The following is a 15,088-nucleotide window of genomic DNA, read 5'->3' on the forward strand; positions in this document are numbered from 1 at the left end:
AAACAAAGTAATCCTAGTCTATTGTATTCCTTTAATTGGGACTCTGAATGGAACTGCTATTAGCCATATATAAAATCGCTATTGTATCCTTATTCTTTAACACGCTGAAGTAGCTTTTGGCCACCAATTCTCTATCAGTTACAGGATAGGCATCAGGGAGATGTTAGAGTTGATAGCAAAATTTCTGTTGCATTCAAAAGGTATTTTTCATAAAGTTTTACTTGACAATAAGCCTTTATTCCATCTACTTTAGTATGGGTCTTTTCTTAAGCAGACCACTTTGTCAAAAAGTCAAGGGATGACAGTAACAAAATTTGTGATATTTTGCATATATATGATCAGCGTTTCCGCCAGACCTCATATGATACATTTGTATGATATGATTTTCATTCATGGCCTAGACTGATTAGGTATAGAGATTACAAAATTTTCTCTAACTGCTGGCTAACTGAATGTGGATTATTTGGACGTCATGTTCAATTGCATAAACAGGGCTCGAAATACTGGGTGCACGTGCACCCAGGTGCACCCAAAATTTGAGTTGTGCACCCAATTACTTTCTGTGGGTGCACAGGGTGCACCCAAATATTTTTTTGCATTTACGTATGTAAAGATATCAAAGTATACTAGTATACATCATATTCTTGAGATCTAAGTGTTAAAAAGGTAATAAAAATGTCTGTCATAGTACTTGTTTAAGAATTTGATAGCTTGTAACTAAATTTAAGTGGTGCACCCTAAAATATTTTACTGCACCTAATGCTTTAAGCTGGGTGCACCAGTGCACCTAATCCCCAAAAAGAATTTCGAGCCCTGATAAAGTATTGCAATACTTTCCATAGAGTATTGTATTATAAATCACAGGCTATCAGTCAAATAGTACAAGAGTCTAAGTGTAATAAATCTCACCATTGATAATGCCATAATAAAATAGATAACCCACTCTGATGCCTTTTCACACAACATACATTTTTTTTTAACTATCAATTGCTCCAAGCCTTTCATATCCAAAGACTGTTAGTTTTGGAAAAATAATAAAAAATAAAAAATAAACACCATCTTGCAATTGTCTGAAAAGAAAACTTTTAAAAAACTGTCCTAATAGCTTATCCCAAAATGAAACCAACACACAACATGAATACATAGACATCTACCTTTCACAAACTTCCTGTAAAGCTAGTTCACCTTTATCCGCTGGGTTACCTATATCCGTCGTTTTTAAAACGGGGTACATAACAGTTATATACATCAAGTCGGAAGTTCCAAACTGATTAAAAGCCGAACCAAAATTTGAAACCACCGGCCATCGACTTGATAACGGTAATCTCAAATATATCCTGATTTAAAAAAAAAACTTATATAGGTTACCTCACGAATAAAGGTGAACTAGCGTTATATACTAGTACACAGACGTTACACAGTCACGTACATTCAGTTGATAATATGATCTCTTTGGTGGTGGTAATAAAAAAAGTTATCCCACTTGACAGGCCGCTGTGATAAATGTCACATCTGCGCACGGATATTTCTTCATCCCAAGCACATTTGTATGATGAAAGAGTCAGTATAATTACTCTTTGTAGGTGAGTTATTGTCCTGCAGAAATGGCCTTTAGTTAGGCTAGCCATTACTTACATCATTGCATACACACTGCATACTGTAAATGCATTAAAGTTCGCGGGGATTTAATTTCGCGGTAGCTTGAAAATGACTTTTCGCTGTGATTTTTATTTCGCGGTAACAACATAGACTGCAGTCTAATACCATAATAGAAAAATGTTCGTGGTGGGTTTAAGTTCGCGGTGAAGTGGTTGCCGCAAAAACCGCGAACTTTAATCCACCACGAACATTTCTGCATTTATAGTATACCGTACCATGGAGGAGCCCTGTAGGGTTTCTCTCGTACATACTGGTACATGTACCTTGAAGGTTCCCTACAGGGGTGGTCTCATAATGTCAATTTCAGACATCATAAGAAATCTCACATGCAAAATACATGATGTAAAGCAAAGTCTTGTCCAAAAGAGGAACCTCTGACATACACAGTGATTTGTTGAATTTGTATGCTGTTTGATATGTCAACCTATGCTAGTAAGTTGCCAGATGATCTAAGGTAAGGTAAGGTGTGTGGCCATGGAGATTCCCGATAGGGTTCATCTCAGAAGTTCAAATGCTGTTTTTAAAGGATATATTACAAAAAAAGATTCATTTTTAATCCAAGAAATTTTCTTTTCTCTATAGAATTTAGAAACTCATGCATTAAAATTCCAAAGCAATGATTGGCTCATATTTTCCTTCCTACTTGTAAGGTCTAAAAAGGACTAAAATTCTTGAATCAAATCACAGAAAGATGGCAACAAGCCAGCTAGGTGCAATATGTGTAAATTGTACTTCAAACAACTCAATCTCGTAACAGCATCCCTAAAATGCTTCATTTCCTCTTCAAAGGTGCAAATATACATTTACTTCATATATATCTCATTGCAGGAGACAGGAAATAGATTTAGAAGCAACCACCAACAAAATACTCTTCACATATTGTCTGGAGGGAGAGAGTAAACCTGGTCCGGGCAACCCACCCGTGATGATGATGATGAATGATTATATCAAAAATGTAATGCTAGTTCACTTTTATTCGCGGGGTAACCTATATCCGTTGTACTTAAAAACTTGAATAGACGGTGGTTTCAAATTCAATCTAATGCAGTTTGAGACCACCGTCCGTCGACTTGATATCCCGAAATACCCTGGTGTTAAATTCAACGGATAAAGGTTACCCTGCAAATAAAGGTGAACTAGCGTTACTGGGAAAAATCCAAGTCATAGAAAATTGTTTTCTTTTCAAGAGTAACATTAAATATTCAGTCATACAAAAGAATCACATTGGAAAACTGTTCTTATATGCAATGACTGTATGACTGAGCTTTGTGAGGGTTACTACAGAGTCATATAATATATGATTAGCCTGGATACCATACCCCAACCTCAGATATCTTTCGTGTTGGGGTCTGGCAGGATGGCTGTAGAAAGGTTCTTGAAGGCCCTTGATCAGAGGGAGGAGAACCTAGGATTGATGACCACTCACACCACAGGTAGCCAGCTACAACACACCACAGTTGGTCAGCAGGCTATCACAGCAGCAAATCAGGTACTTAGTGGTCACTGTTATGGATTCAAAAAATACAGTTGGGGGCCTTTAACCAATCATGACAGGGGTGTAATTACTTCCTGCTGATCCTGTGCTGTTCTATTGGTGGAGTTTTTTGCCCACTAGAAGAGGCAAAATTGAGAGGAGTTCCTATGTCATCCTGCCAGACCCCTGCACGATAGATACTTGAGATCGGGCTGGGGTTTGGTAACCAGGCTAATATATGTCATTGCAGAGAAAAAGGAAATAGACTCAAGGCACTCCTAAAAGAATATCCTCTTCAAATGTTGACATTGCACTAGGGGAGATCCTAGCTACACAGACTTGTTGAGAGTGCTGCATATATTCACTTTAATTGTCCTTCTAGGGTATTGAACTTAAGGAAACAGACAAATACAAGTATTATTATATAACTGCAACAATATGAGAACTCTCTGCTGTAAATATTAGCTTTGGAAAGTATGCATATATCGTATGCATATAGGAAAAGCATGGGGAACATTGTAATTGCACGATGAACACTTTGCAAACAGCCCCTTCAATCTGTTATTCCTCAGAATTTATGGTGATATTGATAACATTATTATTAATAACTCGACGTCAGGCCTGGTTTACATTCAGCTGCAGATCTAGAGTTGCCAGAAGGCAAAAAACTACAGAAACCAACTAAGTCAGAAATTTACACTCAGGTAAGAAGACAGGTGGGTGGGCAGGCGGCTGAATGGATAAATGGATGGATGGATGGATGGATGCGCAGACGGACGGACGGATGGATGAATGAATGAAAAGATAGATTGTTTTTATGCATCAGACAATATAATTTTGAATTGACCTGATTTGTTCATAGTCATTTTTTTATAATTGACCTGGAAATGTCTCAAATAAGAACATTAAAATCAAATGTGATTAATATACCATATATATCAAAATGGACACTACCTGACTCTCCTTTCATTATATCTGTAACTTCTTTTGCTGACAATTGACCTGGACTTGTCTGCGTATCTCGAAGAAATTATGTCTTGATTCAATTTCTGACAACGTAAAAGTCTTACATGTGACAGATAAGATAACAAAACACATTTCTGTTGCAAACAATTGAATCTACAAATTCGATCTTGCTTTAAAAAAAATGCTGAACTTTCTAAACAAGGCCAAAATTTGTGGATCAAAATTTAGCACTGCATTCTGTGAATAAACCGGTTGCCAGTTAAAAATCACGCATCTGTTACTGTGGTGAAAGAACATGATTGTTCAACAACTGTGCACTGTTTAGTGATTGTCATACACACATACGAGTTCTACCTAATAGTAAATGACTCATGAGTTAGCACGTGTCAGTGCATGAAGTCTTGAAGATAAATTTAATCTTTCTGTCCGATGGCGTAAGAGTCTTACACGTGACAGATAAGAGTCGCCAACACACTCCTGTTTCAAAGATAAGACATCGACACACGCTGCAATTTTGTTAATTTGGCTATCTATATGCAACATGGTATTCATGAATAATGCATTAACAAGATTTATCGTATTCCTTGTCTCATTCACAATGTATTACTATTAGCAGTCTGCCACATTTGGTTAGTGAGTCTCACGATCTAGTTTAGCAGGAACGAAATGTGCAACAAATGAGGGCATTCTGAGGCAAGGACATGGCAAGAGGCACAGAGGCACAGTGACTTTTATCATATTATATATCTTATATCATTTTGTCATATAATTTTAAGTGAGGCTAGGAGAGAATCAACTGTTGAAGAGAATCTATGACAAATTTTTGGAGTCACAAGACAGAATTCTGATTTTTTTTCTGGTACAATGTATATCCATGACTGTCCCACTTACTTTGCCATCATAAACATTAATATCTCTGTCAGTCAGAAGAACGTGATTGGGGCTAGTCAGAAATGCCATCAATTCAAAGTTCGATGAACCTGTATACTGCAGCACCTGACAAGCAGCTAATTTGTAGCTTTCTCATTTGCATTTTCAATTTAGCCCATGCCATGGAATAGGTCAGGGACACAGTCACTGTATTCAATAAAGCTGAGACTCTTAGGACAAACTCTAAATAAAAGATCGCACATCTTTCAACTTTGTTAGGTCAGATTTCAGATGGGTAACAAGTCTTTATATACTATGACTAGCTGCAAAATCTTTTTAAAAAAACATGGTCCTGTTCCTGTATGAAGGGCTTGATACACTTTTTTGTTCTCTTTTCTGGAAAATGTTGTTAAGGATAACAGGTCTGTGATACTTCAACTTGTCAAAAGTCAAAGTGCACATTGCTGGCAAGTATTTTCAGCCCTGCTGTATGTTGCCCTGCTGTACAGCAGAGAGCATTTTCAAATGAAAACAAATCTAAACATTTAAGAGATAAAGGCTTAAAACTTAAGAGTAAATAAAGATGATTTTGAAAAAAAAACATTAATTTTCAAGCTATAGCTCTAAAGCTGTTGTTAAATGATATACTTAGTTGTTTTCTATTAGATTTAGACTTGTCTACTACAAAGACTTTAAAACAAGGCCAAAGTGAAAAACAAAAACCAAACAGTTTGAAAGTAAAGTTCCTTTAAAGCAAAACCACAATTTTCACACCTACCAAAGTTTCCACTAGCCTTGCAGGAGTCCAGTCTTGTTTAACTCTAGTCTACTTCAAATGGCCGATATCCAACAACGAGTCAACTGTCAGAAATGAAACGGATGATCTGTACAATGGGAAGTATGGAATGTCCGAACACTTCGTTGGAAACCACGTCAGCAGTATGGCGGGTAAGCCCCTTCGTCCATAGAAACTATGTCATAGTACCAGGGGGTAACCCCTCACTCCATTGGAAACCATGTCATAGTGAGGGTCTCCATGGGGTTAGTGCACTGCAATTTATGGAAAAAATTCTTGCACTCCTCATACATTTTGGTAATAAAAAAAAAAGTTCGTAACATACTGTATGTGAAATGGGCTTTACATTGATTTCGATCTGATTACAAGTTATATAAAATCAGAAATGGTGACTATGCTTTATGAAAAAGGGACATGCATGCTCCCAACAATAGGTAAACCCCCAACAGCGACAGAAACCACGTCATTGTGAGATTGTAGCATGGATACAAGACTCGTTAAGCCTCTAACGTTCGACGGTTCTTCAAAGCGACAAAACATTAACCCACGCAGGATGGCAACCAGGCTAGTATCGTAGGAAACTACGTAGTTTTCTGTGTTAGAAGTATTCTAAATAAAGGGGTGTTCTGATATCAAAGCAAACCTACTCTGGAAGAGCACTTCAGCCCTGTGATAATAATCGTTATTGATTTGTCTGGCATTTTCATAAAGAAAGATTTTTTCTTATTTTGATGGACTTTCTAGGGTGAGGAAAAAGAGCTAGAAACACCTGTTTGTTTAATATGTTAGGTTTACGTTAACATTATATAATAATAATTATGATTTTTTTTTCAAAACATTACAGGGTATTGCAAAGTAGCAAATCGAATTTGAAAGATCTTCTATGTACATACATTAAACTTTTGATAATAATTTTTTGTTTGTTTTATTAAACACAGAAATACTCTATTTCCAGTAAGGAACACTTGAATAATGACTAACATGTGATGTAAGTGTTTGGGTAGCTATGAGTCATCATTTTTTGTTACTGTAAACATGAGAAACAATGGAATTAAGCCAAGGCAAGAATTAAGATAAAGTTGCTTAATACTGCACATTACTCCCATTGCAAAGAGATCCTCATATCCTTGTTATACAGTCAAACCTGTCTATAGCGGCCACTCAAGGGACCGGACAAATTTGGCCACTATAGACAGGTGGCCTCTGTATAGAGGTGGTAACTTGTAGATAAAATACCCAAGGGACCGACAAAAAGTGGCCACTATGGACAGGTGGCCCCTCTGTAGAGGTAGCCCCTAATACAGGTTTGACTGTACCATCATCATATTTGTACAAAAGGTCACAACTGCATTGAGAGCTAAAGGCTATAGCATATCAATGTCAATTTATGAAATGCAATGTACAAAATCAAACATCAGATGAGGACACTAGATCAGCCAGGAAACCAAGCTGCACAACGTTAATAGACATATTCATATTTTCACAAAATCATCAAAGATTATCCTGTGTTACCTTTGAACTACCGCGCCAGAAAGCAATGAGATGTAATCTCCAAGCAGATATTGGGAGGGAGATCCTTTAACGTTTTCTGACTGCCGGGTTTCGCTAACACTCTAGTAGTAACAGCCCATAACTCCACACTCTCCGGACAGTAGGCTTGTACAAAAGCTCTTCATAACCACATGGGGTTTAGCAGTCACTTCAAAGCAGCCCAGCAGTTAGAAAACGTCCCGATCTTTACCGCAACATCTGCTTTGAGATTTCCGACCTACTTGAGTACAACGTTAAGTTTTTTTTTAAAAATGAGATAATCAAAAGAAACAATAGTATCGTGAAGTCATTGAGGGAAATGGAAGAAGTTACCTGGATATTCTCTCGAAGTAGCAAGTCTCAAACCGGCTGCAATTTCTTGAGAGTTCGTCTTATTTTTCTGTTGCTTGGCATGGGGTTTCCCCTGGTCACAACTTCCTAGTTGTGTAAGGTCAAAGGTCGCTGGGATAGTCCACGCAAATTGGGTAGAAACAGGTTTAACCATTGTGTAAAAATAGGAGTGTCGGCACTTGTATAGATCTAAACCATAATACATGTAATGTCTGCACTTATAAAACGTTTTAGAAAAAATTATCTTTATTTATCGATAGCCATATACCATAATTACATTTTTGAGTGACCGTTTCCTTATGCTGCTATCAGTCAGTCAGTCAGTCCCATAGCTTATAAAAATACAAATAATGACTCAGCTTTATTTTTGACACATTATTATTGTTCTTGGAAATGAACTAGTACGCTTACTGAGAATTCAGTGAAATTCTTTTCATAAAACCTCCCTGTAGCTGACACTCAACTGCAGTTTTCACCATTATCACAAGGTGGCAGGTCACAACAAGGCTTTTATCCAAGCATATTTACTGGTGGCATTAGGCAGCATCAAAAGTTATTACTCACACCTTTGACCCACTATCTTTTACAGAGTTTCTTTATTTCTATGTGTATGAAAATGGCATACAGCAAAAAAAATACATAAATCTTGACATGTTTGTGGTAGTTATATTTTCACATGAACTGATATTTTCACAAGCACAATGAACTCTCCAATACGAATTGGTGACACTGCAAATGTATGGTTCCATTGTATTACCACACTTAAGAATTGGGAAAAGCTCCTTTTTCTTACTACAGTAATACATATCTTGCATATTTCATTTAACGAAATAATAGACGTTGAACAAGGACAAACACCACAACAACAACAAATCTTCTTTTCATTTGTTCAAAGATTATCTAAACCAAACCAACACTTTCACACCAAGAGAAATATATGCTGCACAAAGTTTGCAAATGCCATATTTATCTTCTTTTCCCTTCATATCATGATGACAGCTATCAACTTGCTGGCTGTACTGGCATTGTCAGGGTCAACGTCTGTAAAGACAGAAAAAAAAATATGAACATCTAAAAAAACCAACAGCTTCAAATTTTCAAGCAATTGTATTGTAATGTACAATGGAGCAGTGTTCAAGCCAGCCTGAATTTGTTTTCCGTCCCCTGGATTTTGAATGGAAGTCCTGTCAAGTGTGGAAGGTGCAACGATCCTAGGGGGTCTGGGAAAATTTTGAAATCTAGACCCTCTGAAACACTAGTACTATTGCCTGCATTTTGAGGGGCAAATTTTCCTGGTAGAGTAGACCTGATTCAATGGCATATGTGCTAAATTTTGGAGATCTTTGCAAAATTTGATTTTTTTAATACCATTACATGCCAATTTTTGTCCATCAGCAGATGGAATAGGCAAAATTTCTTCCATCCCCAGCTGCAAAATTCCTCAATGGACAAAAGGATGGATGCTGGCTAGAACCCTGCATTGGAGACAAAGGATACATTTGATGTACAGTCAAACCTGTATTAGGGGCCACCTCTACAGAGGGGCCACCTGTCCATAGTGGCCACTTTTTGTCAGTCCCTTGGGTATTTTATCTACAAGTTACCACCTCTATACAGAGGCCACCTGTCTATAGTGGCCAAATTTGTCCGTTCCCTTGAGTGGCCGCTATAGACAGGTTTGACTGTAGTTGAAACAGAATTCAGCAAAATATATGATAAAACTACAGACCCTAGTTTTTTTGTTGAACTGTGCCCCAGACTCTTCCCGGTTGATGTTATAAGGTAGAAAGATGTCCAGATGGTAGAGGTCAGGCCGTGCACCCAGGACTATTCTGTCCTCACCAACATCCAAGGTCAAAAATTTCACAGATCTCTGCAAACCAAGAAAACATATAGAACTCAACACAAAGAGTTTGGAAATTTGATTTCTGTGGATAACATCTCTGTGAATACTTGAATTGTATTAAAAATCATGAATTGTATTGTATCAAAAATCATTGGAAAGATTGTTTATTGCCCTTTATAAATATAATGATAGTCCTTTATATGATCATCAGTTGAGCACCAAGGCTACATATGAGAGTTAGTCGCAAAAAAATGAAGTGCCAAAATTTCATTGAAACATTTCATAGTTTTACTTATATCGAGCGCCCTATTAAGAAATGTTACGTCAAGTTAGTTCAAATCGTAGGTATCTTCAACCGAGGACATTTTAGGAGTTTATCAAGGAGTTAAATACTTAGACTATACATAGACTGAACTTTTTCAAGAGGCTATATGATATTTTCACAACAATAGATCCCGACACATCATCTTATGATACCATCTTGTGATACTTCAGAAATCTTGTTGACTGCACTACATAAAATAACACTACTTTTTTTTCTAAAATCATTATCAGTAAAAATCCTGAATGTTGTTGTTTTTACCACAGCAGGTAGTTTGAATTCTGCCACCAGGAATTCTGGGTAGCCGTCTGCTGGTTCTTTGATGATTGTGTACTCTGGCTCTGGTATTCTGTGGATAAGACAAGAAACCTGATTGGTCAATCAAATCCTTCTTCAAATATACTGATTGGTTGTAAAAAGAAAAGCTTGGAAACTTTCCCCTTGTGTGATTGGCTAATAAACAAAAACATGTTACAGAGGCAACCAATACACTAACACCTAATGCAAGTTAAATAGCAAAGATGATCAAAAACTACAACAATTTAAAGCTACATTTTGGAAACCAACCTGGTTTCTGTTGATTCAACTTCAGAAATCAGAGATGAAGACTTGTCCCTGGAAAAATACAGAATGATATCACTTAAATATTGTTCATAGTTCCAGACAAGGCTTAAAAGTACTAGTAAAGCAACAACAAAGTAATAATATCCTCAATCGTATAAAGTATAATTATAGAAAATGTTGGCAAGAACTTTTTTCTACTACATGTATTACAAGTTTGGAATCTAATAGCATTTTAAGCTATACCTATCCATTGACAAAGCAAAATTGGAATAAGAGGAATCAAAATAAAGGTTTGGAAAAATGTGATTTACTACCTGTCCATCTCATGGATGAAAGGTTTAGACTTTGTCCGGAGGAACTGTTCTTGAAGAGCACCAAGACATCTTCTGTTCTTCAAGATGGTGTAGTCTGAGAAACAAAAGGTAAGGAAATCATTACAATCAATATTTAAGCAGTGAATTATATTATAATACCAGACTTCTTCATTTAAACACATTCATGGTGTAAAAGCATCAGTACGATAACAAACATCAACAGACTCATGATGACATAAATAATTGTAACATTATATCCATGCATATGTGACAAAAAGGATGGAAAAGGCTGAAGACAATAATGTTAGACAAATTGAGTAATACTAACTTCTACTGAGAAGCATTTGGTACTTTTGTTCCAGTCCCTCCAGACAAACCACAAGGAAGAAGGCCTTGAAGATGTCTTGTTTCTAGAAATAAAGCACAACATTATGATTAAGAACAACATTCATGTACATTATAACACAAAAAAAAACAAAGTTATGGGGATTCAATATCCTGAAAGATTCTAACTTCACAGAAAACTGTACATGTATGTGCTTTAAATGAAATACCTGCATTTTGTCGTAAAAGTTTGGATTGACTATCACATCATATGCTGTACAGCCTTTTCCACCTGTAAAGGCACACTCATGAGTTACTGTATTCAATGTTCATCAAACTCTTCAGAACTTAGTCATAACAAGGACATCACATCTACATATTAATGTCTCTGGTCATAAACTATCAAGAGGCTCAACACCAGATACTTAACCTTTAAGTTGCAATTTAATTAAACTAATATTATACTTAATAATGATTGTTGGGTCAACCAGACTTTAACTAAGTACTGTAAATGCATTTAATTTTGTAGGGATTCAATTTCGCAGTAGCAGAAAAATAGAAAGTTGTTGAGTTTGTGGTAGAGTCATAGTCACAGTGGTTTTGAGTTTGTGGTGAAGCGGCCACCGCAAAGACGGCAAACATAAAACCACCACAAACATTTCTACATTCACAGTATGTAAACTGTAGCACCAAAGATAGTCTTAAACTGTAAGATTTTGCAGGATGGTTACAATGACACGTATGGCCAAAATAACTTGACAAAGAGAGTTGACAACAACAAAGTGCTGACGTCTCCAACCTTTGTCCACTTCTGTGTGCGGCTCCCCGATACTCATACTGACGCGATATTTCCCAGCATCCTCTGACTCCAGAATCTCTCTCAGCTCCTCCTCATTGATATCCCTGGGCTCAGGGACCTGTGTGAAATAGAGAAGTTTTTTTATGCCAACACCTCAGAGGGGGAAATCATTTTGTGCAGTACTATGATCCTGCTTTTACATTGTGTCTGACAATCTGTTTGGGATATAAAAACTAAACTATCATGGAAGGGATAAAAAATACAAATCACTGAATGTAATTCCACCCATCTGAATTGAATTTGTACCTATCTTGTTACAGGAATATCTTGTAATCTCTTACTTTGAGGAAGTCTTTTTATGGGATAACTAAGTTTCAAGTCATTTAATCACCTCTTCAGCTGTACAGACATTGATGAACACTTTCTGCTCATTATCTGCCTTGGTTTTCACACAGAAACCTGGAAAATAAAAGGAGAATATTAGAAAAACTTTCTTGTTTCAACTTACTCTCTAAAACCTAAAAGTTGATTGAACCAGTACATTAAAAAATATATGGAACTGAGTTTCTCTCAAAAAGTGTACTTATCATTGAAGTTAGCTGAACGCACACCAGTGGCGGCGGCAGAGGGGGGGCAGGGGGGGCGGCTGCCCCCCCGGAAAATATGTTGGGGGGGCGTCGCCCCCCCCCCCAAAATCAAGCTGAAACCTTGTGTATTTTTTTGATGATGGAAATTTCATAAAATCAAGCTAGTCTAACAGCAAAATTTACCCTTGAAAATGCAAGAAATGGCGTTTCAGAGAGTCCCGATTTCAAAATTTCGCCAGACCTTCCTTGTGACGGCTGCGTCTTTGGCGCAGGACAATATTTTGCTGTAGCGTTGCTCTGAAAAATCTTTTAAACCAATAGAAATTGTACTATCGTACTTAGCTTAGTTTACAAGCAGAAAGTGCCACTAAAATGCAGAAAATGACGTTTCAGACGGTCAAGATTTTAAAATTTTCTCCGGACCTCCCAAGCGATGACGTTCGCCTCCGGCGCTCACAACGACATGGTGAAAATTTGTGCGTGGTAGCTTATGTCATCGCCCTCAAACATCTTTTTCTTTGACAAAAATGGCATAAGATTTAGCATAGTCTACCAGCAAAATTTGTCCCTCAAAATACAGAAAATGTCGTTTCATAGGGGGCAGATTTCGAAATTTCCCAAGACCAACCAACCTTGCGACAGCTCGCACCTTCGGCACTCGAAATCGTGAAAATATTTTTGGGGCATCGCCTTCGCTAAAACCATGTGTCTTTCTAACAGAATTGCCATCAAACTTTGCTTAGTACTAGTAGATGGCAGCAAAATTTGCCCGTCAAAACGCAGGAAATGCCGCTTTAGAGGGCCTAGATTTCAAATTTTCCCGGGGGAACATGCCCCCGGACACCCCTAGCGTGGTCGCGCCTATGGCGCGACGGGTAGCGCCAGCGTGAGCCGCAAAATTCTGTTAGGAAAAGTTCGCCCCCCCAGACGAAATTTCCTGCCGCCGCCTCTGCACACAAGTCTGACTTATGATGATGTTGGTACCGGTAATATATCATGTCAAAGTTGAAGGCCCCTGAGACATAAACAAAACATTGTTATGCAAATTACGATAGTGGTTGAGACAGAACTATTTACAAGTCAAGGGCCTTCACTTTTAACATACTACCCACAACCATTGTTGCCAAGCATGCGTAAGTTCAGACATGTGGACAAGATTATAAATCACCAGGTTTAGGTACGACCCTCCTCCCGAGCGGCTCCTGTGGCTGTAGGCCCCCCAATCCTGCTGCACCTTCCTTCTCCAAACTCTGAAAACAGAGACATTCAATTTACACACAATTTACTGTAAATTCTTTTATTTCACAGGGGACTTCAATTCCTAGCCATGGTTATGAATACATGTTAGTATGAACAAGGAGGTTGAAAGAGGTCCTTTTAACCTCCTTGGTATGAATAACATGTCTCCACAGTGCACTGAGGTAGAGGGGAATGGAGGTTTTCGTTGTATTTCAGGTTTGCTTCCTTGGTTCTACTAACAGTAGAAATATGGAGTAAAACAGACTATGACATGTACAGTAAAACCTTGCATAAGTTGAATGTACTTCAAAAACTAGTAGTAGGGGGCCTTGAAAAAATTATGCACACATGGAGTTCTCACATTTTTCCTATCACCCATGACAACATCAGAACAATAGATAGTGTACTACAGATGGTGAACGTAGCAAGTATACCAAAGTCACGGTCACTGGGTGCCCAGTGCGGAACTCGTGGAGAAAATGGCGTCGGCACTCGGGGCCCAGTGCGGAAGAATCTTCAGCACAGGAATTCCAGTGCGGAAAGGCTTTGTTCGAGTGCTGAAGACCCGTCAGCACTGGAATTCAAGAGCCGAAACTTGTCTCGGCACTCGTTTTCTAGTGCTGAACTCCGCCCGGCACTCGGTTTCTAGTGCTGATCTCCGCTCAGCACTCGGTTTCTAGTGCGGAAGGGTGGTTGAAAGGTCGTCCAGCACTGGTTACCCAGTGCGGAGGTCATTCAGCACTGGATAACCTAGTGACGATCTACCTAAGTCACGGGTTCCGCACTGGGATTTCTAGTGCTCGGTGACTTTTCGGCACTAGAGGCCGAGTGCTAAGACCACTTCGGCACTGGAAGCCGAGTGCTATTATCATTTTTGGACCGTCAGCACTGGGTTTCCAGTGCTCGCGTCCAAATCGTTACTCAAAAACATTGCTTGGATAGCAGATAATCTAAATTTAGAAAGCAGGAACTTGAACTTGAGTGCTGAGTTAAAGATCTTACTTGACATACAGCAGCACAGCCTAATGTTGCCTTCTCACCTTATGTCACTTATACTGTAATGTAAATCAATTTTGCCCAAGTGTTGTCTCTCTCGGAACTCGGAACAGCATGTGTAACGTTAATCATAATCATGCGGAAGGGGCCTTCCGCACTAGACACCGAGTGCTGAGAGAGGAACCCGTGACTTCGGTAGTTTTGCGTGAACGTACGATCCTCATAGTTTACTCGCCTACTTACCTCCAGCAGCAGCCGTTTGTAGAGATCTTCATCGTCCAAGTTCAGCAAACTCGAATCACTTTCCGCCATTATTTCAATTCTTTGCGGACACTACCACTCGATAAAGGGAGGTTCAATGCTTATACTCTCGTTATTTTAGCCTATCTTTTTTTAACTTGTGTATTATGAGTAGTGTTTACTATACTAAAATACTTTATATTGTCTTTAT

General features: G+C 38.2%; 2 protein-coding genes across 2 annotated transcripts in view; both read right to left on the bottom strand.

The window, feature by feature from the left end:
• LOC118406669 (metallophosphoesterase domain-containing protein 1-like) overlaps window positions 1–7,786 on the bottom strand; it is a 62,749-nt gene extending 54,963 nt beyond the window's left edge. The window contains exon 1 of the mRNA XM_035806925.1: window positions 7,629–7,786. The gene's annotated coding sequence lies outside the window, so the exon portion shown is untranslated. The remainder of the gene's footprint in view (window positions 1–7,628) is intronic.
• An 829-nt stretch (window positions 7,787–8,615) lies between these two features.
• LOC118406670 (PIH1 domain-containing protein 1-like) lies at window positions 8,616–15,061 on the bottom strand. Its single transcript, XM_035806928.1, has 11 exons — window positions 14,881–15,061; window positions 13,571–13,652; window positions 12,207–12,274; window positions 11,816–11,933; window positions 11,247–11,308; window positions 11,021–11,102; window positions 10,693–10,786; window positions 10,382–10,429; window positions 10,076–10,163; window positions 9,376–9,519; window positions 8,616–8,687 (listed from the first exon to the last, which is right to left on the bottom strand). Exons 1-11 carry the CDS (start codon window positions 14,947–14,949, stop codon window positions 8,649–8,651), a joined length of 894 nt encoding a protein of 297 aa, XP_035662821.1. The 5' UTR covers window positions 14,950–15,061; the 3' UTR covers window positions 8,616–8,648.
• Between the last annotated feature and the right edge of the window lie 27 nt (window positions 15,062–15,088).

The sequence above is a fragment of the Branchiostoma floridae genome, chromosome 19 (assembly GCF_000003815.2).
Source record: "Branchiostoma floridae strain S238N-H82 chromosome 19, Bfl_VNyyK, whole genome shotgun sequence".
Lineage (NCBI taxonomy): Eukaryota > Metazoa > Chordata > Leptocardii > Amphioxiformes > Branchiostomatidae > Branchiostoma > Branchiostoma floridae.